The sequence below is a fragment of the Pygocentrus nattereri genome, chromosome 10 (assembly GCF_015220715.1).
Source record: "Pygocentrus nattereri isolate fPygNat1 chromosome 10, fPygNat1.pri, whole genome shotgun sequence".
NCBI classification, from domain to species: domain Eukaryota; kingdom Metazoa; phylum Chordata; class Actinopteri; order Characiformes; family Serrasalmidae; genus Pygocentrus; species Pygocentrus nattereri.
In genome coordinates, this window is record NC_051220.1 from 2,323,363 (window position 1) to 2,344,692 (window position 21,330).

Below are 21,330 nucleotides of genomic sequence, written 5' to 3' on the forward strand. Positions count from 1 at the left end.
TCCTTCTGAACTCATCCTCTTTATTCCACAGAACCTACTACTGAACGTACAACTGTGCCTCCTTCAACTGAATCTCCTGCTCCCACATCAGGTATTTATCAAGCTTTTTAGTGTTAAATGGGTACTGTCCTACATTATAACTGTTAATGTTTGTATTTAACAAAATCTATTCCGTGATAATGAGACTTGAGACCACAACAGGTGGATATTTGATTGTGGGTTTTGATGTATTGTTGGTTAATAACTAATGAAATCCACACACACCTTCTAAGCTGCTTCTCCTTCTGGGTCGTGGGGGGTACTGGAGCACTGGAGCCTATCCCAGCTATGATTGGGCAAAAGACAGGTTGCCAGTCCATCGCAGGGCAGACAGACACATTCACACCAAGGGGTAATTCAGCATGTTCAAACGGCCTGACTGCATGTTTTTGGACTGCGGGATGGAAACCCACACAGACACGGGGAGAACATGCAAACTCCACACAGAGAGGACCATGGTCACCCAGCCAGGGACTCAAACCCAGGCCCACCCTGCTGTGAGGCGACAGCGCTACCCACCACGCCACCGTGCCGCCCGCTAACGAAATCCAATTATTGTGAAAATAGTTTGTCCTTTAAGTTGTTGTTAAGGTCTATTCTCTGTTTTCTTTCTCTCTTAGCTTCTCCTTCCTGTAGGTGGAACTGTGGCTCTAACTTTGACAGCTGTTCCTGTTCCAGCTCCTGTAAATACTATAAAGACTGTTGCCATGACTACTATGGTGAGCCAGTGAAAGAGGTTGAAGGTGAAGTGATTGGTTACGGGTGGATGTTTTGACAGTGTTGATATTCGTTTTTTCTTGTCCTCACAGATTTTTGCCACATCTTTGCTATAACACCTGAAGTGAAAACAACAGGTACTTAACAACTACGTACTACTTAATCTGTTTCAGAATGCCTTTCAATAATACGTGTAAGATATGTGAAATGCATGGTTTACAGACATATTAGACCAAGCCTCCCTCATGCTGATTATTTACATAGAAAATGTTGTAAAAAAAGTGTCTGTAGGACACTAAAATTGATTGATTTATTAAACATTTCACACGTTTGAATGAGTATTATAAAACATGACTTAAAAATCACTCAGCAGATGTTCAGACTTTGAGGTGAAATGGTACAGCACATTATGACAGCTGACCTTGTAGCTCAGCATATTTTTGGTGTGCCTTACACATGATGGTAATTATGTAATACAACATGAAGTGAGGCTGTTTTGGTTGCAAAACCAAACAAAGATGAGCATTTCTAAAACAGGTGATTTGACACTTTACACTGGTAACACTGAAATGAATATCTACTGTATTGTAATTACATTCTGGAGGTTTTTTTATGGATACTCTTTTTGATATTCTAAGGTTTTATACTGATACTCTTTTTATCACAGAGTAATGCATGTTTTCTCTTGTGAACTAACATTAATTTTGCTCTCTGTTAGAAGTTATGGATCCTAATAGTAATGCTGTAACATTAAAATCGTTTATGTATATTTTATATTCTTTGACTTAAGTTGAAATCAGCAGTTTATACAATCTTTTTTTTTTGCTGCTGACACTCAAAGCTCTGATTTACTGAGTCACGTCTTTGCTTTCTCTCATGGTGGTCCTATAAGAAATAGAATGGTTTGTAAAGGAAGGCTATTTTCACTGAAAATCTACCTTTAGGTCAGCCAGTTTCAAGCCATTTGCTGTTGCTGTTTGGAACAACTTGAGTTAGAAATTTTGTCAGTATTAAAATTTCCAGTATAGTATTTTAGGAAATTACAAGTGAAAAGAGCACTTTTAGAAAGAGATGTTAAAATTAACAATATGCCACAAAAAAATGCTATTCTGTTTTACTCAAGGAAGTGTGACACAACAAAAAAACTGCTACTCGACATAACTGATACTAAAAGCAGTCTTTATGACAACTGCCATTTGTTTGAATAAAACCTTTATAAATGTTTCAGTTGTCATAAAAGACCTATGAAATTGTCATGTAGCTTTCCGAATGTGTTCATCTATTTAAAGCACATTGACTTAAGACTTATACCTATAAAAAGGTGAATGTAAATTAGTCCCTTTTTAAATTGTTTAATGAATGTGTAGCTCATACACAATGTGTTTTGCTAACAATTCATCAAGTCTCATTTATTGCAACTGAAATGTATGTGCCAATTTACAGTGCATGCTGGTACAGGAGCTCCATGTGGTGGAAATCTGACTAAGCCAAGAGGAGAATTTTTTAGTCCCCAGTATCCTAATAACTACCCTAACAAAGCAGATTGCACATGGAGAGTTCTGGCGCCAGAGAGACAGATCATTCAATTGGCCTTCACACGTGTTGAGTAAGTCTCAACTTTCCCCTACTTTTACATACAGAAGAATTTAACCATTTCAGATCAATTTTTTCAAATGTATTCAATTTAATTCATTCAAACTGTCAGAATATGCAGTACTGGACAGACTCTAAATCAGCAGTGAATCTGCTCTCCGTTGTTAACTGTATTGGTTGTGATATGAAATCAAGCAAATCCTAGTACGTGTATGTCGTTATGCTGAATAGATTTCTTTTTGCAAACTTGCACAATTCACTCTCTTTCTCCTTGGAACCAGTGTGGAGACATGTTGTGACTTCATCAAGGTGTACGATGGTCCTACTGCTTCTTCCTCACTGCTGGGTCACCTGCCTCAAGATCAGAGAAAGCGCTTCAGCTCCACCAGGAACTCTCTGACTGTAGTGTTCTCTAGTGACAACTGTATAAATCATCAAGGCTTTCGGGCAGAGTGGGAGGTCCCAGGTTAGTGAGGCTATCTTTCCTCATTGCTACTGAATGAGAAACAATGTAACACAATCTGCTGCAAGAAACAGTCCTTTAAAATAAAAAAAATTGAAGCTGGTTGTGAAATATTTTCATGACTGTCTTTCGCATCCTCAGAGCTGATGTACAATACTGTAATTATCCAGATGGAAACTGGGACAGACAGCAGAGCTGAGGTTTTACTGAACATAAACAAATAACAAAGATGAACAAAACCAAATATATCTTAAGCAAGGCTTGGTAAGCAGTGTAAACACTGGGAAAGCTAGGTTTGGTGTATAAGCAAGGGAAGTAGATGATTTGACAAAGAAGTAAGCAAGACTTGGCACAACTAGGTTGAGCAGGACATAAAACTAAGGCTTGCATGACTGGAACCTAGGCAAGGCAGGATAATGCACTAGGTCAAATAAAGAGCAAAGGAAAGGAGAACTAGAATCTAGGCTAGGCAGTGATTAGAGACGTAGAGGGGTCTAGCCAATACTTATTCCAAATGGACTATATCAAAGAAACATCCAAACTCTAAAATCTTCCCTCTTCAGTCAACTTAACAACTTAAGTTCCAACTGCATAACTCTTATGATGATCTGTAGTTTCTTGCCAAAATACATCTTTTTAAGTTTGAAAGTGTCTGTTTTTAAACACATTAAGTTCTAGTCCAGGTTCATAATTATTATCACTCACTTTGCTATAGCCTAATCTGTCTTTGCTAACTATGTAGGGGCATCAAAATAAAACTATTGACATTGCAATTGAAATCCATTTACATGTAGGTGTAGCGCCCTCGCTTCCCTTCCCCCTGTCTCTGGATGAAAGTTACTAAAACGAGGGGCTGTGGGTTCTTTTAAGAAACTCTTGACTATGTCAAACTGCTATATTATTCCTATAAACCTGATGCTATTAGCAGTTATGATAGATGGGCTGATTTGTTTTTAGCATAACTTAAAACTTAAAACCCCAGAAAGTAAATGCATATGATACAAGTATAATATAGTCGATATAATTATATTTAGTATAAAAAATATGTACATATATAGTAATAATAATGCAATATATCCCTTTGTCGAATAAAAAATATACAAACTTAACAGATTAATAAAAGTAGCTTTTAGCTTCACAGTAACTTAATAAACAAAACTCAGAACTAAATGTGGGCCCACACACACACACACGAGCGCTCTCACACACACACACCCTTGCATGAGTGAACAGACCTCCAGTACTCAGAGTTAGCAGCGGTAGCTAATCAAGCAGCTAACAGAGCGCGCACACAGCAAAACATCTTCACTGTGGCTTTACTACTCTAAATCAGTCCACTGTCAGTTGTACACTGAACTCAGCTAGAACAATTTATAAAGCTACAAGCTTTAGAACTCTCTGGAACTTCACAGAACTTTCTCCAAACCTCCTTGCTGCTGCAATCTCCCGTCTCTCTCCGTCCGTCGCTACTCCGCGTCTCCCGCTCTCGATCACGCTCACTCTCCCGTCTCTCTAAGTCCCACCCCCAGAGCGCCACCATAGGCTAGTTATAAGGACTAAACCAATGAGATAAAAGTTACTCTAACTTGCTGGCAGAAAGCACATGTTGAGCTAGTACGTTCCAACCTAGCTTTGCGGGGGGAGCTCTGCTCTTAAAGAAACCGGATCATATTTTAACAAAAGTAAGCGTGTGTGTTTTAAATGAACTGTAAACACAAGAGAATATTTTACATATATTATATTATAAACAATAACCAGATTTTTAACCCAGGCTACATAGGATATATGTGAAAACACAAAAGGCAAGAAAATATAGAGAAAATATAGCTTTTTCAGGATCAGTTAGTGCATCTCTCAAAACATTTTCCACTTTTGCTTTATTCCACCCTGTATACTGCCTTTAAACTGGTCTTTTTGAACTGTTCCTATTCCTATGATCAGCTACTTCTGAACTCACAGATGCTTCTCTTTCCACAGAACCTACTACTGAACCTACAACTGAACCTCCTACTACCACAAAAGGTATTTTACCAAGTTTTTTTTTATGTTTTATTATATATACATAATGCTCTTTCTTCATCTTTTTTGCATATTTGGGACCTGTGATACATTTTGTTTAACAAAATCTGATATGATCTTCCTGAGTAAACTGTGGCCTGTGAAACCAACAACCAACAAGTGAACGTTTGATTGTGGGTTTTGACATACTGTTGGTTATTGATTATTGAAATACAATTTTTGTAAAAGCTTGTTGTGTAAGCTATTGGTCTTAAGGTTTGTTCTCTCTTTGACTGGCATCCCTGATGTGTTTGTTTTCATCGGAAACATTAAAATGCACATCTTCATATTGTCTGTGTAAACTCCCTATTAATGTAGCTCACTATTAATGAACTAGGAGGTAATGATGATCTGGAGCAGTATTATAAAGTGAAACACATGGTAACTGACTATTAATGAACTAGGAGATAATGATGATAAGGAACAGTATTATAAAGTAAAACACCTGGTATCTCATTACTAATGAAGTAACAGTTGATGATCAAGAACAGTATAATAAAGTGAAACACATGGTAACTCATCACTAATGAGCTAGGATTTAATGATGATCTGGAACAGTATAAAGTGAAATACATCATAACTCATCATTATTTCTTTTTGCGCAGTCCAGATGTGAAAACATCCCTGAGTAAGCTAGCTATATTATTGAAAATAATAAACACCAAACAGAATGAAATCAAAATCTGTCATTACTAGTCATTAAGTCTGAGAGCTGAGACTGATCACAGTATGTTCTGCTAGTGCATTAATTACACACGTTTCATATCTGAGGCACAAAGTTTTACTGCCCATTAGCTTAGCTCACATTAGCTAAATTAATTAGCTTGCTAACATGTACTCATAAAAGAACATCAGCAGCTTTAGGTTTAATAAAGCACTAATATGTTCTTATAAGATGTGCAAATTAGTTCACATTTGATCAAAACAAACACATGAGGAACACCAGTCGGTACAGTGTGGTGTGATGCCCCAGCCAATCTCTGAGGATATAATCCATTATACTATAGAGACTGCACACTGTCTAGTGTATTTCACTACTGTTAGAAGTGTTGAAATACACTACATCAGTTAATAGTTCAGCATGGACCTTGTCAGACTCAGCTATTGAGCAATTCACATTAAATTGATTGGTGATTTATGAGTAGTGATTGGCAATTTATTCTTAGAAACCATAGTTACTAAATAATAACTATGGATAACAAGTCTCATAGAAAATTGTTTAGTTATTAGTGACCTACCCTAATCATTTGTTCACTATTACCTACTGAGTAGTAAACTAGAAGTCCTTGGTAGTTAAGAGTAGTTACTAGAGTGCTAATGCAGCACTACTCATTCATTCCTGCTTAGTTCCCTAATAGTTACTTATTAACTATGAAACAGTATTGTAGAGTTTAGGATGGCAGGATAAATAGGCAGACTGCATATAGGACAAGAGCTATTACTGAGTTTATTATCTTAAGTTTATCATTTTATCCTTACTGCAGTTACGAAAGCCTTAAGCTTTCTATGGATAATCTGTGGTTTCTTGACAAAATATATCTTTTCAGTTTTGTGTTTGTAAAATATTAAGCTAGTCTAAGTGCATGATATTTACTACAGTGTATAACTCAGTATGTTTGCTACAAGCCTAAGTTCAGTCTTTACTAACTTCATTCAGATAAAAACAATTTGTAATACAGTCTAAACCGAATTAAATGTAGGTTGTAGGTGAAAGCACAAAATACATGAATATATTGCTTTTTCAAGATCAGTCGGTGCATCTACCAAAACCTGGTCTTTTTGAACAATTATTCCTGTGTTCAGCTCCTCCTGAACTCACAGATGCTTCTCCTTATTCCACAGAACTTACTACTAAACCTACATCTGAACCTCCTACTCCCACATCAGGTATTTACTAAACCGTATCAGATTCATTTTTTTTCTGAGTAAAATGTGGCCAGTGAAACCACAACAGGTGAATGTTTTTAGGCTTTGATATAATTTTGGTTGTTGATGAATGGAATCCAGTTATTATGAAAGCAGGTTGTTGTTGTTAAGGTTTGTTTTCTCTCTGTTAGCTTCTCCTTCACACAGGTGGAACTATGGCTATGACTTTGATATCTGTACCTGATCTAGCTCCTATAGCAGCTGTGGACATTGCTATCATGACAACAACAGTCAGAAAATGTAGTTTTAATAAGTGTGACTGAAGATTTTGGGATATGTTGAGGTTACTGACATTACTGTTATCAATATGTGTTGAGATCTTGCTATTATTTCTCTCACAGATTGCTGTCAAGTAAGCACACGTACTCCCCCAACAAGTAGGTACTCAGAAAGAGAAAACAGGGAGAGGGAATGGGTGTTCTCATTCTGCAGATCTTTTTGACTACATTCACATTACCAGGTTGAAGTGACCGATTTTTTGCCCTAATGTGACTCAGATCTGGTGTTTTCAGGGCTGTGTGGACACAAATCTGATCTTTTCCAATCCGACCTGAGCCACTTTCATATGTGGTCCTAGATCGGATACGTATCCGATTCGTAGCAATACTACCTTAATGTGACGCTCTGATTGGAATTCATGTGTTTTTTTACACTGGGCGTGTGCCATCATTCAGTGTTACCATGGCGACAGCGCTGAACAGACGTTAAAGCCTGTAGACGGTGGAAAAGCAGCTCATCTCACCTTTTTCTCCTCCGTCTGGCTCTAATAACGAAGCTGAGAGCTGATCAGAGTTAATGATCTTCTCAGCGAAGCTCGTTCTGCTCGTTCGTTTGTGCTGATGATGCAGTGATTCAGTCACGTGACGTTACTGAGGAGGAGGAGCTCATGAGGGTCATTTCAGGCTGGTTCATCACATTAATGATGGAACTGAGTTTCTTACCTAAACGAGTGTGAACCATCGAGACAGGGAGATCGGATTTGAGCAACAAGGCCTGTAATGTGAATGTAGCTTTTGTGTACTTGGGTCCTGCACATGAACAATCACATGCAATGTAGTGTAAATACTTTTAAATTTAGGATGCACATGAATACACAAAAGACATGACTACATAGCTCTTATCAGGATCAACAGGTGGATCTACAAAAACATCCAATTTTTGTACAGTTCCTTAAGACTGGTCCTTCTGAACTACTCTTACGCATGTTCAGCTCGTCCTTATCTCACAGGTGCTTCTTTCTTCTTATTCCACAGAACGTCCTAAATCCTCGGCTCGTCCTACCAAACGCAAACCTGATCAGGAAGACCCCAAACCTAAAAATAAAGGCCCCAATTTTATAAAAAAATTTAACCCCTTTTTCGCTCTGATGAGTTTCCCATTTTTTCCATTTTCCCTCACATTCTCCATGTTTACGTTTGCATTCTCTGTGTTGGCCTCCATATTCTCCCTGTTCATCCATTCATCTAATCCCACAGGTATTTATTATGCTACAGACCTTTTCTGAAATATGTACATTGCTCTTTCTTCATCTTGTTGTATATTTGGGTTTTGTGATGATTTCTTTTCTCAATTAACATTAAGAAAAGAAGCAAACTCAAATTCATAGACATCTTTTTAACTGTTAATGTATATATAAACTGAAATCATTTGAATAATAATGTAATATGAGGTTTTCTTTCTGAGTAAACCGTGGCGTTGGAAACTTGAATATTTGATTAAGTAGTGTGACTGTTTAGATTAAGGTACTGACATTTGGAGATGACTGACATCAATGTGACCGTATATTGACATCTGACTATTAGGGCCTACATAGAGCTTTAATAATAGCCTACAATGGGCTGCCTTTACAGGCCCTATGATATTTTGCTCATTGGCAAATGACTGGCATCTCAACACGGGCCCAGTGCTAACCGAGTGAAGGGTGTGTTTGGGTTTGTCCGCCATATAGTAGGTCATATATCAAAAAAAAAAAAAAAAAATCACTTTATACATTTATAGTAATGTAGTAGCATATATTAATGTTTTGAACTGTATATTACATGACTACAAATTGACAGCAGTATGTTAATAATATCAATTATTTCCTCTTTCTTAATTTACATTAAAATATGTCATAAATTATACATAGTAAAAAGGGTGATTCAAAGAGATTCATCTGATTTCAAAGTGCCATATTTTTACAACCATGAGGTGCCTAGGAACCAATCACAATCCAATTGAAAGAGATGGTCGTAGAGTTTCTGACTGTCCGTAGGGCAGTGAACCTTCAAAAGCTCAAAGCATTCATCATTGATAACCAACAGTGACCAAAAAAGGTCACCAGCATCACCAGATCTCACGGCATTCTGTTAATGTGCCACCACTCCCAACAACACTGGATGATCTCTGAAATTGCACTGAAAAAGCCACGAGTGCAGCTACAACCAAAATGCTCAGTCAGGTATTGTGCTGATGTTGTCCATACGAGGTTCATGCTGAGCACTTGTAAAATTACATAATAAACCTCATGCTCACTTAAACCATTTACAATTTACTGCATTGATCTGTAATGATTTACAAGTGAAATCAATCATTTTGAAATCTGATTAATCTTTTTGAATCACCCTGTACTGAATATTATGATGTACTTTTAGTGAATAACTAATGGTATCCAGTTATCTTGAAAATAGTTGTCCAAGTTGTTGTCAATAAGGTTTGTACTCACTGTATTAGAATCTCCTTCCTGCAATTCGTACTGTGGCTATAACTTCGGTAGCTGCTCTTGTGCCAACTCCTGTGAGTCCAAAGGAAACTGCTGCAATGACTACCATGGTGAGAATATATGGTTTTATGTACCGAACTGAGCCTTTGAAGTTGCTAAGATGGCTTGCTGTTGACCTTTTACTTTTACTGTCTCATAGATTACTGCCACAAATACACCACTCCTCCACCTGGCCTCACAACAGGTATATACTTTGTTCTGAGTAAAGACTATACCATCCATCCATCCATCCATCCATCCATCCATTTTCTAAGCCGCTTCTCCGTCAGGGTCGCGGAAGACTATACCAGTGTTCTCTAAATATTTGTTAAATGCTCTTTTTGAGCATCATCTTTTGGCCTTTGATGGTTTCTTTTAATCACTGAAGATGAGTATTGCCCAGAGGGGAGCCTTTAGGGCCATCTGGTCATTAAGCTCTAATGATTTCTGAAAACTAATGCATCTGAAAAAATGCATGTCCATAATTTTTTGTTCAATTTTTGTTCAATTCAGTAGGATCATGCTTATGTTTAAACTCTGCGTGTTTTACAGTATTGCTTGTTTCACTGTTCAAGTTTTGGTTGGAAAAAAGGGGAAAAAAGTCTTGAAACACCCGGGGGAAAACGAGCAGGTCAAGAATTATGTTTGGTAACAATTTATTTGGATGGTCCACTGTGGTTGCTTTGTAAAGGGTCAGTCTGTCTTTAACTAACATTCAACTAAATTTCCATTAAATGCAACTGAACTTCAAGTTCAGTATGAAAGATTTTATTACACCTATCCCTAACCCTAAACCTAACCCTAAACCTAACCCTAAACCTAACCCTAACCCTAACTCTAACCTCATGGCAAAACCTACACCTACTCTTAGCCCAAACTCTAATGATAATGCTGTTAAAAATCAACAGTTTGTTAATCATTTAAGTATCTGTAGAGCATCTATCGGGGACCATCCAAATAAAGCGTGACCTTATTTATCTCTGTGGTGTCTAAATATAGCCAAATGACCTCACCTATTGGTTTGGACTTCAGGAATTGAAGAAAAGTCTTAATGCATTAGTTTAGCCAATAGCAGAGGAATCAACAGTCACACTTTAATTTCAAGTGGATGGGACCAACTTTTTGTTTCACTCTTGAAAGCACCTTGAACACTGTAACAGTTTGATTCCGGTGCCTGAATGTGCCCGAGAGTAACTGTTGCTCCATTTAAAGAGGAACAGAAAATTTGAATAAGAAGCCTTGTCTGAAAGCGTTTGTGTGAATTGCTGTTAGCTTAACACTAACAAAGTACTAGAACCCTATAGGGACACTAGCAGAAGTAAGAACTAGCTATGACGGATGTTTTTTTTATTTTTAAATTTTTATTAATATAACTGGTTTACGTTTCAGTCTTTAATGAGTAATAAAATGTAGGTTTGATCATTATTGAATGCTTATTTCCTGAGAAATTTAGCAGAGAAAGTCCAATGCCAAGCATCTGTCCAATATTAAACCAACTTTAACAAAAAATTATGCTTATTTTGAGGCAAGAATGAATCAATGTTAAGGCAGATTTATTACAATATTCCTTATAACCGCTGCATAAAACCAATAGAGCATTCAAGGTTGTCTTATCAAAAATGATATGTAATGCAAGTAATGTCCCTGCAACCAAATCAGAGCTGTGTTGTTATTTGTGATAACAAATTTGTGAAGTTGAGTGTGCCACTGCTTAAATATATGATGTTATATTTGCTTTAAACAGAAGCCTCAGAAACCAAAACAAATAAATATTTGTTTTTGTTTTCAGGCACTGATGGCATTACTATTCATTAATGTCTAATGAGATATGATTATATACACACTAGTCCTAAGACTTGTCATTTTAGTTTAGGTGTTGCTTCTCTTGGAACACACTCTTCCACACTCATTATGGCATGATTCTATGACCACTATGGTGAGCCAAGGAGTGAGATTAAAGTTGAAGTGATTGGTTCTGGGTGTTTGTGCTAATTTTTATTTTTTCTTGTCCTAACAGGTTTTCCTGTCACAGTTACAAAACCTAAAATGAAAACAACAGGTACGTTGACTGATTAAACTGTTTCTAAATGCTTTACAATAATACATTTACATGCTAGTCTAAGCCTCTCTCATGCTGATTAGATCCAGGGAGCACCATGGAAAATATTCGGTAGGAAATTAAAATTGAGTATTACATTAAACATCCCACAAGTTTGAATGAAAAAAGCCAGCAATATTATAAAACATGGCTTATCAGACTTTGTACAACAGTTCGTTTCGGCCAGACAAGCTGATTTGGTCAACCAATTTGGTCAGACATCGAAAGTGAGACAACACTTAATTCCTAGTAAATTTTAACTGTGCTGTTATTTTGCCGTAAAATTACAGGTTTTTTCACAAACACTGTATCACAAAGCAACGGCTTTGGCAGCTGTAGGAGGCACTCGAGCCGTTTGAACGTTTTTACTTCTTACTTTGCCACAAACAGAAAATGGACACTGTTAAGATCACATTTGACCGACAGCCAATTTGGTCCGACTCTGAAGACGAGACGACACTAAATTCCCAAACTGTCGTCACCACTGAGCCGCTTTTCAGTCGGCAGCTGTGACAGAAGAACAGCTGAACAACCTGGAATCAGCCAGAAATGAACCCAACACCATTCGCCAAACTAAACGGGCTGTAAGAAGCTTCACAGACTGGCTGGAACAAAACAGCATTAATACTGATCTGGACAAACTGACCAAACTGAACTGAACCTGATATTGGGTCAGTTTTATGGCTCAGTCTGCACTTCAAAAGGCGAGGTGTACAGCAGACTGTGCAGAAAGTGAGAGGAGCTCGTTACTCTGATTAACTATAATTTGGCGGAAGGAACTCCAAAGTCTAAATCATATTAAATGCTACATTCAGTTTATTAATTACTTTATTTATTTAACTGTTGTATTAAAGCAATAGAATACTCGAGGAGTGTGTTATTGCCAATAACATCATAGCTGTGACATTATTTCGCGATAGCATACTCGTGCTCTACTCCTTAATTCACACTTTCTGGGGTGAAATGCTATAGTACATTATCACAAAATGCACAAAGAGCTACAGTCACATTATCACAGCTGACTGCAGCTCAGTGTAATTTTGGTATGTCATTCACATAATTATGTCACAAAGCTATGACAAGTTGAAAATTGACTATGTTTTTTCTGGAACCTAAGTCAAGTGAGTTTCATTTCGCTGTTTAGATGATGTTATGAATCCTAATAGTAATGCCAAAACACAAAAATTAGTTTTTTCTTTGTTTTTTACATAAGATGAGCAGTTTGGCCAAATTGTTTTTGCTGAACGGTCTGGCACTCAAAGCTCTGCTTTAGTCACGTCTTTTCTTTCTATATTGGTGGTGGTGGTGTAAGAAATTGCTTTCTCTTACAAAATATACTATTCTCACTGAAAAACTACCTTTATGTAGGATGGTTTCAGGCCATTTTGTGTTGTCTTTGGGAACAACTTGGGTTAGAAATTGTCAGGATTAAAAGTCCAGTATAGTATTTTGAGAACTGCTTGTGAAAGGGACACTATTAGAAACAGGAGATAAATTGAAAAATGGACATAATAAAATTCAGCTGTGCAAGTGAATATAGTATCTTTTTAATGTGATCTGATGAATGTCCAGCTAGTAAACAATGTTTTCCAATGCAGTTGATGCATGAAGTTTCACTGATGTAACTGAAATGCCACTTTACAGTTGGACCACCATGTGGTGGAGATCTGACTAACCCAAGTGGAGAATTCTTCAGCCCCCAGTTTCCTAATAAATACCCTAATAATGCACGTTGCACATGGAGGCTTCTGGCATCAGAGAGACAAGTTGTTAATTTGACCTTCATGTTTGTTAAGTAAGTAACTTTCCTTCACTTTTATATACTGATTTCAGATTAAACCATCCTTTTAAACTGTCAGAATATGTGGTATTAGACAGTATTTTCTGTATCACTCTAAATCAGCAGTAAAACTGCTTTGCATTGTTAAGTCTGTCAGTTGTGGTATGAAACCAGGCGTGAGCTCGTGTGTGTGTGATGTTACATTGCCTTGAGCTGGAAAAGATTTTTCTTAAACTTTCTTAATTTCGTCTTTTTCTGTTTGAAACTAGTTTGGAGGCGTGTTGCGCCTCCATCAGGGTGTATGACGGTCCCAATTATACTTACCCACTGCTGGGTCGCCTTCCTAAAGATCAGAGAAATCACTTCAACTCTACCAGGAACTATCTGACCGTAGTGCTCTCAACTGACCACTCTGTAACTGGTCAAGGCTTTTGGGCACAGTGGGTGTTCTCAGGTTAGTGAGGCTACTTTACCTCACTGCTACTTACTGAATAGCAATTTAACACAATCAGCAGCATCCTTTGCCAGAATTATACACAGGACACGTTTGTCACACTTGTCCCTTACACACAGAGATTTCTCCAGATTCTTTGAATCTTTTAACGATATTTTGTGCCGTAAAAGATGAAAAGCAAAAGATCTTTGATATTTTATGTTGAGAAATTATTTTTGAATTGTTGCACTAGTCGACCGTGCAGTCTTTCAGAGTGGTGAACCCCTCCTCATCTTCTGAATGACCCAATCATGTGACTGACCTGTTGCCAATTAACAACCAGGTGTTTTTATTTTAGCATTACACAACTTTACAAGCAACTTTGTTGCCCCTGTCCGAACTTTTTGGGAACCTGTTGTTGGCATCAAATTCAAAATGGGCAAATATTTTACAAAGAGCAATAACATTTCAGTTTTAACATTTATATGTTGTCTTTGTACCATTTTCAATTAAATAAAGGGTTTAAATCATTTACATATTACATTTTGTTTTTATTTATTTTATTTGCACAGTGCCCAGTTTTTTAGGAAATGGGGTTATATTTGCTTTATTTTCTGTTTAATCAGAGATCTCAGAAACCACAATGAGTTAATATTTGATTTTGGACTTTTGATGTACTGATGACAGAGCTACTGATTAATGTCTAATTGCTAAGATATTGTTGTTCTCTTAGAATTAGCTGCTTCCTGTAGGTGGAACTGTGGCTCTAACCTCGGCAGATGTTCCTGCTCCAGCTCCTGTCAGTACTACGGAAACTGTTGCCATGACTACTACGGTGAGCCAAGGAATGAGATTAAAGTTGAAGTGATTGCTTACGGGTGGATGTTTTGACAGTGTTGATATTTGTATTTTCTTGTCCTCACAGATTTTTGCCAAGTCACAGCTACAACACCTACTGTGAACATGACAGGTACCTTAACTGATTAAACTGGTTCTAAATGCTTTTCAGTAACATTTCAGTAAGACATGATGTGAAATACATGGTTTACAGACATGCTAGTTTAAGCCTCTCATGCCAAATACAGGAAATACGGTGTAAAATGTGAAAAAATGTCAGTTGGATACTAAAATTAAGCGTTACATTAAACATCCCACAAGTTGGAGTGAAACATGACAAAACACCTTAAAATCACTTACCAGGCATTCAGACTTCATGGGGTGAAATGATGTAGCTCAGTGTAATTTTGGTATTCACATAACGATGATGACATTACAAAACAATCACATGCTGAAAATCTACTGCACTGCAGTTGCATTGTCAAGGTTTTGATACTGTTAGTCCTGTTATGAGAGATTTTCTAATTTTAATAAAATTTTTATTGAAGCCTTATAGCAATGATGTGACACTGTAATTAAAGAGTTATGCATGATTTTCTGGCACCTAAGTCGAGTTTTATTAGATGTTATGAATCCTAAAAGTAATGGCAAGTAATCTTACGTAAGATGAGCCGTTTGTACAACTGTTTACAGAGTCATGTCATTCTTTTCTTTATTGGTGGTGGTGCTGTAAGAAATTGCTTTCTCTTACAAAATATACTATCCTCACTGAAAACTACCTTTATATAGGATGGTTTCAGGCCATTTTGCGTTGTCTTTGGGAATGACTTTAGATTAGAAGATTAGATTTTAGATTAGGGTTAGAATTTTTTTGTCAGGATTAAAATGTCCAATATAGTATTTTAAGAACTACTTTTGAAACGGACACTATTAGAAACAGGAGATGAATTGTAAAATGGACATAACAGCAATAAAATTCAGCTGTCAAACAGGTGTACCTTTTTTAAAGTGATCTGATGAATGTCTACACTGTAAAAAATGAGAGGTCAGCTCAACTCAAAATGATCTAGTAACTGATTCCATGGCTTTTCTTGAATTGATTCAACTTGCGGACACACAACTCAAATTTCTTAGTGTCAAAAGTTCTCTTAACTGCTTTTAGTTCTTCATCTCAGTTATGTAAATAAAATGAACTTGTTTTTTTATACTCAACTTCCTCACCAGCCAAGACTCTCTCCATCACACCATCCTGCATCCAATGGCATCACTGGGTTTCAAACTCACAACCTCCTGTTGGGTAGACGGCTCAGCCCACTGCACCACTCAGGAACACATGAAGCAACTCAGATTTTGTGTCTACAAATGTTTAATATACTGGAGAAAATATGTGTTGTTTTGACTTTAAAACATTGCATCATCTCACGTGGTGCAGCTGTGTAATAATTCATCCCAACATCAAGAGGTTGTGAGTTTGAATCCCAGCAATACCGCAGCGGTCCATTATCCGGAAACCCAAGTGGAGAATATGCCAGATGGGACTGTGTGATGGAAGGGGTGCCAGCTAGTGGGGAAACTGAGTGAAAAAACAAAAAAATACATTCAGTTTAGTTTATCTAACTGAGATGCAGATCTAGAAACAGTAACTTGGAGAATTTTTGACTCAACTAAGAAGTTTGAGTTTAGTGAACTCTGGTGTCCTCAAGTTGACTCAACTCGAGAAAAGCCATGTAATCTGTTACTAAATCATTTTAAGTTGAACTGACCTCTCATTTTTTACAGTGTAGCTAGTAAACAATGTTTTCCAATGTAATTGATGCATGAAGTTTCACTGATGTAACTGAAATGTATGTGCCACTTTACAGTTGCACCACCATGTGGTGGAGATCTGACTAACCCAAGTGGAGAATTCTTCAGCCCCCAGTATCCTAATAACTACCCTAATAATGCCTATTGCACATGGAGACTTCTGGCATCAGAGAATCGAACTGTTAATGTGACTTTCACGTTTGTTGAGTAAGTCACAGCTTTTCTTCACTTCAACGTACAGATGCAGTGTTAGACAATTTATTCTCTATCACTCTAAGTCTGTAGCGAAATTGCTTTGCTTTGCTAACTGGATCAGCTGTGATATGAAACCACGTGTAAGCCTGTATGTGTACGACATTGAGACGGAATAGATTTCTCAAACTTTCATAATTTCCTTTCTTTCTCCTTGGAACTAGTTTGGAGGCATGTTGTGATTTCATCAGCGTGTATGATGGTCCCAGTGATACTTACCCACTGCTGGGTCGCCCGGCTCAAGATCAGAGATACCACTTCAACTCCACAAGGAACTCTCTGACCGTGGTGTTCTCAAGTGACAACAGTGTAGCTGTTCAAGGATTCCGGGCACAGTGGGTGTTCTCAGGTTAGTGAGGCTGCTTTGCCTCATTGCTTCTTATTGAAGAGCAATTTAACACAATCAGCTGCATCCTTTGCTAGAATTATACACAATACTCTAAACTTATGAATTGGATGCTGGTTTTGAAATATGATGGTCTTTAATGCTCAAAGCTGCTGTATGAAACTGTAACACACAGAAACAAACCCCAGCATAATGCCTAGTAAGCAGTGGAAACCCTTGGCAAGCTTGGTTTGGCTAAGTTGGGGAAACTAATACTGTGACTGCAAGACAAACGATAAAGAAAGTAAACAATTACTCAGCTGACAGCCTGATTTAAAGCCAGCCTAATGGAATTCAGAAGCATAGGAAAAATGATTAGACAAGACGTTTGCAAGGGTAGTCAGGACTAGTATCTAGACATATGGACAAATGGACATAATGCCTATTAAATTCAGCTGTCAAACAGATGAAGTCTCACTAATGTAACTGGAATGTATGTGCCACTTTGCAGTTGGAGCATCATGCGGTGAAGATCTGACGAACCCAAGAGGAGAATTCTTCAGCCCGCAGTATCCTAATAACTACCCTAATGATGCAAACTGCACATGGAGACTTCTGACATCAAGGACACAAGTTGTTAACTTGACCTTCACGTTTGTTGAGTAAGTCACAACTTTCCTTCACTTTAATGTACTGATGGATTTATAAGACTAAATCATTAAAGTCTGTAGCGAAATTGCTTTGCTTTGCTAACTGGGTCAGCTGTGATATGAAACCAGGTGCAAGTCCGATGTGTTTGATTTCTCAAACTTTCATAATTTCCTTTCTTTCTCTTGGAACTAGTTTGGAGGCATGTTGCGACTCCATCAGGGTGTATGATGGTCCTGATGATACTTACCCACTGCTGGGTGACCTGCCTCAAGATCAGAGAAATAACTTCAACTCCACCAGGAACTCTCTGACCATAGTTTTCTCAACTGACCAAACTATAACTGGTCAAGGCTTTCGGGCACAGTGGGTGTTCTCAGGTAGGTGAGGCTACTTTGCCTCATTGCTTCTTATTGAAGAGCAATTTAACAGAATCAACTTCATTGTTTTCTGGAATTATACACAAAATACTCAAATGGATGCTGGTGTTGAAATATGAGCGGCCTTCCTACTGCAATTATCTGGACAGACACAAGGATGGACAGTAGCACAGAGGTTGTCAGGACAAGAACCTAGACTAGGCAGAATACATAGCTAAGAGAGGCAGGACTAGACTCTTTGTAGCAGTCGCCCATCCATGGGTACCAACTAGTCCCGAAGTCCACCTCTCAGTCACCACCTCCACTCCCCAGCTTGGCCGCCAGGATCAAATGTGAGGTATAGTCTAGCAGCCTTGGGAATAGGAGGCAGGGCCTGGGAGGCAGAGTTCGGGCTTCGTGTGCCACCGTCATGCCTCTCACAGCTGACGTCAGACAACTGCCACAACTGTATTAAAGAAACATCCTGAATCTGATTTTTTCCAATTTAGTCAACATGACAACATCAGTTACGACTGAATATAGGACAGTAGCTATTCCACAATAACAGTATCTAAGTTCAAAGTCTTTTCCTAACTCCAGATAAGAAAACAGTTTGCCTTCTAGTGATAAATCGGTCGGCCTTGAGGTAGATTCTCTGGTGTAGAGTAGCCTGCAGGCACTGACACTGTGCAGATCATTGTTTTAACGTCTACATATTAATGAGCCATTGTGTGGAATCATACTGCATATGGACAATTCAAACGTTCTGTCACTTTTAACAAAGCGCCACCTAAACCAGAACAATGACAGAGAAGCCAGAGAGAAAAGACAGCATGAAAGAAAGAGAGAGTTGAAACTCAATCAGCAGAGAATGGACAGAAAGTAAGGAATACAAGCAAAGAAAAGAGAGGGAGGAAAACTACTCCGTGATTTCTTGCCGGAACATGTCTTTCATTTCAGAAATGACGATGCTATTGCTTCATGTATAATGAGATGCATGAGATGCATAATTGTCCTTTTAGTTTAGCTGTTGTTGATATTGTTCTCTTAGAATTAGCTGCATCCTGTAGGTGGAACTGTGGCTCTAACCTCGGCAGATGTTCCTGTGCCAGCTCCTGTCAGGACTACGGAAACTGTTGCCATGACTACTTCGGTGAGCCAAGGAATGAGATTAAAGTTGAAGTGATTGCTTACGGGTGGATGTTTTGACAGTGTTGATATTTGTTTTTTCTTGTCCTCACAGATTTTTGCCAAGTCACAGCTACAACACCTACTGTGAACATGACAGGTACCTTAACTGATTAAACTGTTTCTAAATGCTTTTCAATAATCCATTTCAGTGAGATTTCACTGTAAAATTCTAAAAATCTTGTAGGCTACTAAAATTAAGCTTTAAACTTTAAAATCAGATTTCTGGGGTGAAACGATATAGCACATTATGACAGCTGAGTATAGCTCAGTGTGTTTTGGTAAGTCATAAACATAAAGGTGATGCTACAAAACAATGCCACGTTGAAAATAAATCTACTCTACTGTAGTTCTACTGTGAAGGTAGATACCGATACTTGTTATTTCAGTTATGTATGTTTTCCCTGACCCCTAAGCAATGTGATTAGCTGTTTATGAGATGTTATAAATCCTAATAAGGTATGCAAGGCCAGTCAGGACTAGAATCTGGACTAGACATGACAAAGTGCCCAGCTGAAAATGGTGCAAGCCTGAAAGTGAGGAATCCTGAGGAACCTGGAGGAAACCCACATAGACACAGGGAGAACATGCAAACTTCACAGAGAAAGGACACTATGGAAAGCGAACAGGATAAAATTGGAGTAAACAGTAAACATTATATAAATGATAAATACTTTTTGTGCTTTTCATTATTGACTGGGTGAATACAGCTGCCGTACAAACCTTAAGTCATTGCCACACATCAGGATCTTGTTTCTATGCATTAACACAGCGTGGCCACGCATGTTTTTATTTATGCGGAATGTCACCAGCAGGACTTGGCAGCCAAAAGTGCCAAACGAATTTGTTGCTCTTTAAGAATGTTATACTATACTAAAGTAAATGAGTGAATATGTTTGCTATAAGCTTCAAGCTCTGTTCTACCTAACTATGGGGTATCCAAATAAAAACTCTATTTAAAAGTCTAAACATGTTTATGTTTAGGACAAGCATGAAAACATATGCACACACACACACACACACACACACACACACTAAAATATATATATATATAGCTTTTATCAGGATAAACTGTTTTCAGCTCTTTGTGAACTCACAGATGCTTCTCCTTATTCCACAGAATCTAATCCTTCTCCCTCAACTGATCCTTCTTCTCCCACATCAGGTACTTGTGTTTTTCATTTTACAGACTCTCAAATCTTGTGTACTTGGTTCCCGTGATTGTTTCTATTCTTCATTAGTCAAGGGTGCTGCTCCTCTTTATTACTGCCTTTATTGAACAAAATCAGTTTTATGATTGTTGCCTGAGAAACCACAACAGATGAACTTTTAATTGTGGGTTTGTGGATTTGGGGTGGTAAAAATGGCTTGTGTTCTAAGTTGTTTTCTCTGTTTTAGCTCCTCCTTCCTGCAGGCTGAACTGTGGCTACAGCCTCGGCAGCTGTTCCTGCTCCAGCTCCTGTCAGTACTACGGAAACTGCTGCCACGACTACCACGGTCAGGAACTGTAGTTTTACATGGTGTAACTGTAGATTTTATATGACATTTACTGACATTTAGAGGCGACTGAGATTAATGCTACAGTGTGTTGACATCTTACTATTATTTCTCTCACAGATTACTGTGAAGCAACCACACCTACTCCTGACACCCCAACAGGTACACCTTCTGTGGTCAGAGAGAGGGAAAAGGCTCTCTGGAATATGTGTATCTTATCACTTGTAAATTTACAATATTGTTCTAGCATTTCCTGATACTGATTACTGTTATCTGTTTATTTATAAATATAAATAAAAATAATGAATCTAAAATAAATGTTGGTTAATGTGTAATGGAATTTGTTTGTTGTTTTGGTTGTAAAGGTTTGTTCTCTCCGTTTTAGCTCCTCCTTCCTGCAGGTGGAGTTGTGGCTACAACCTCGGCAGCTGTTCCTGCTCCAGCTCCTGTCAGTACTATGGAAGCTGCTGCCACGACTACTACGGTCAGAAAATGTAGTTTTAAATGCTTTTACTGTGTAGATTTTAAAGTAGAGCTGACATTTAGGGGTGACTGACATTAATGTAACTGT

At 37.9% G+C, this 21,330-nt stretch overlaps 1 protein-coding gene and 1 long non-coding RNA gene across 2 annotated transcripts in view; both read left to right on the top strand.

The window, feature by feature from the left end:
* Window positions 1-680: 680 nt before the first annotated feature.
* LOC119264143 lies at window positions 681-2,332 on the top strand. The gene is made up of 3 exons (XR_005130800.1): window positions 681-758; window positions 849-893; window positions 2,200-2,332. It is a non-coding gene; the product is annotated as an uncharacterized LOC119264143 (long non-coding RNA).
* A 132-nt stretch (window positions 2,333-2,464) lies between these two features.
* LOC108411643 (deleted in malignant brain tumors 1 protein-like) overlaps window positions 2,465-21,330 on the top strand; it is a 44,304-nt gene continuing 25,438 nt past the window's right edge. Inside the window, exons 1-18 of the mRNA XM_037541949.1 lie at window positions 2,465-2,469; window positions 2,631-2,815; window positions 4,790-4,834; window positions 6,713-6,757; window positions 7,138-7,173; window positions 8,050-8,271; window positions 14,581-14,682; window positions 14,773-14,817; window positions 16,547-16,697; window positions 16,907-17,091; window positions 17,579-17,729; window positions 17,911-18,095; window positions 19,126-19,227; window positions 19,318-19,362; window positions 20,383-20,427; window positions 20,661-20,759; window positions 20,880-20,921; window positions 21,145-21,243. Coding sequence (XP_037397846.1) covers window positions 2,465-2,469; window positions 2,631-2,815; window positions 4,790-4,834; window positions 6,713-6,757; window positions 7,138-7,173; window positions 8,050-8,271; window positions 14,581-14,682; window positions 14,773-14,817; window positions 16,547-16,697; window positions 16,907-17,091; window positions 17,579-17,729; window positions 17,911-18,095; window positions 19,126-19,227; window positions 19,318-19,362; window positions 20,383-20,427; window positions 20,661-20,759; window positions 20,880-20,921; window positions 21,145-21,243 — 1,789 coding nt within the window. The remainder of the gene's footprint in view (window positions 2,470-2,630; window positions 2,816-4,789; window positions 4,835-6,712; window positions 6,758-7,137; window positions 7,174-8,049; window positions 8,272-14,580; window positions 14,683-14,772; window positions 14,818-16,546; window positions 16,698-16,906; window positions 17,092-17,578; window positions 17,730-17,910; window positions 18,096-19,125; window positions 19,228-19,317; window positions 19,363-20,382; window positions 20,428-20,660; window positions 20,760-20,879; window positions 20,922-21,144; window positions 21,244-21,330) is intronic.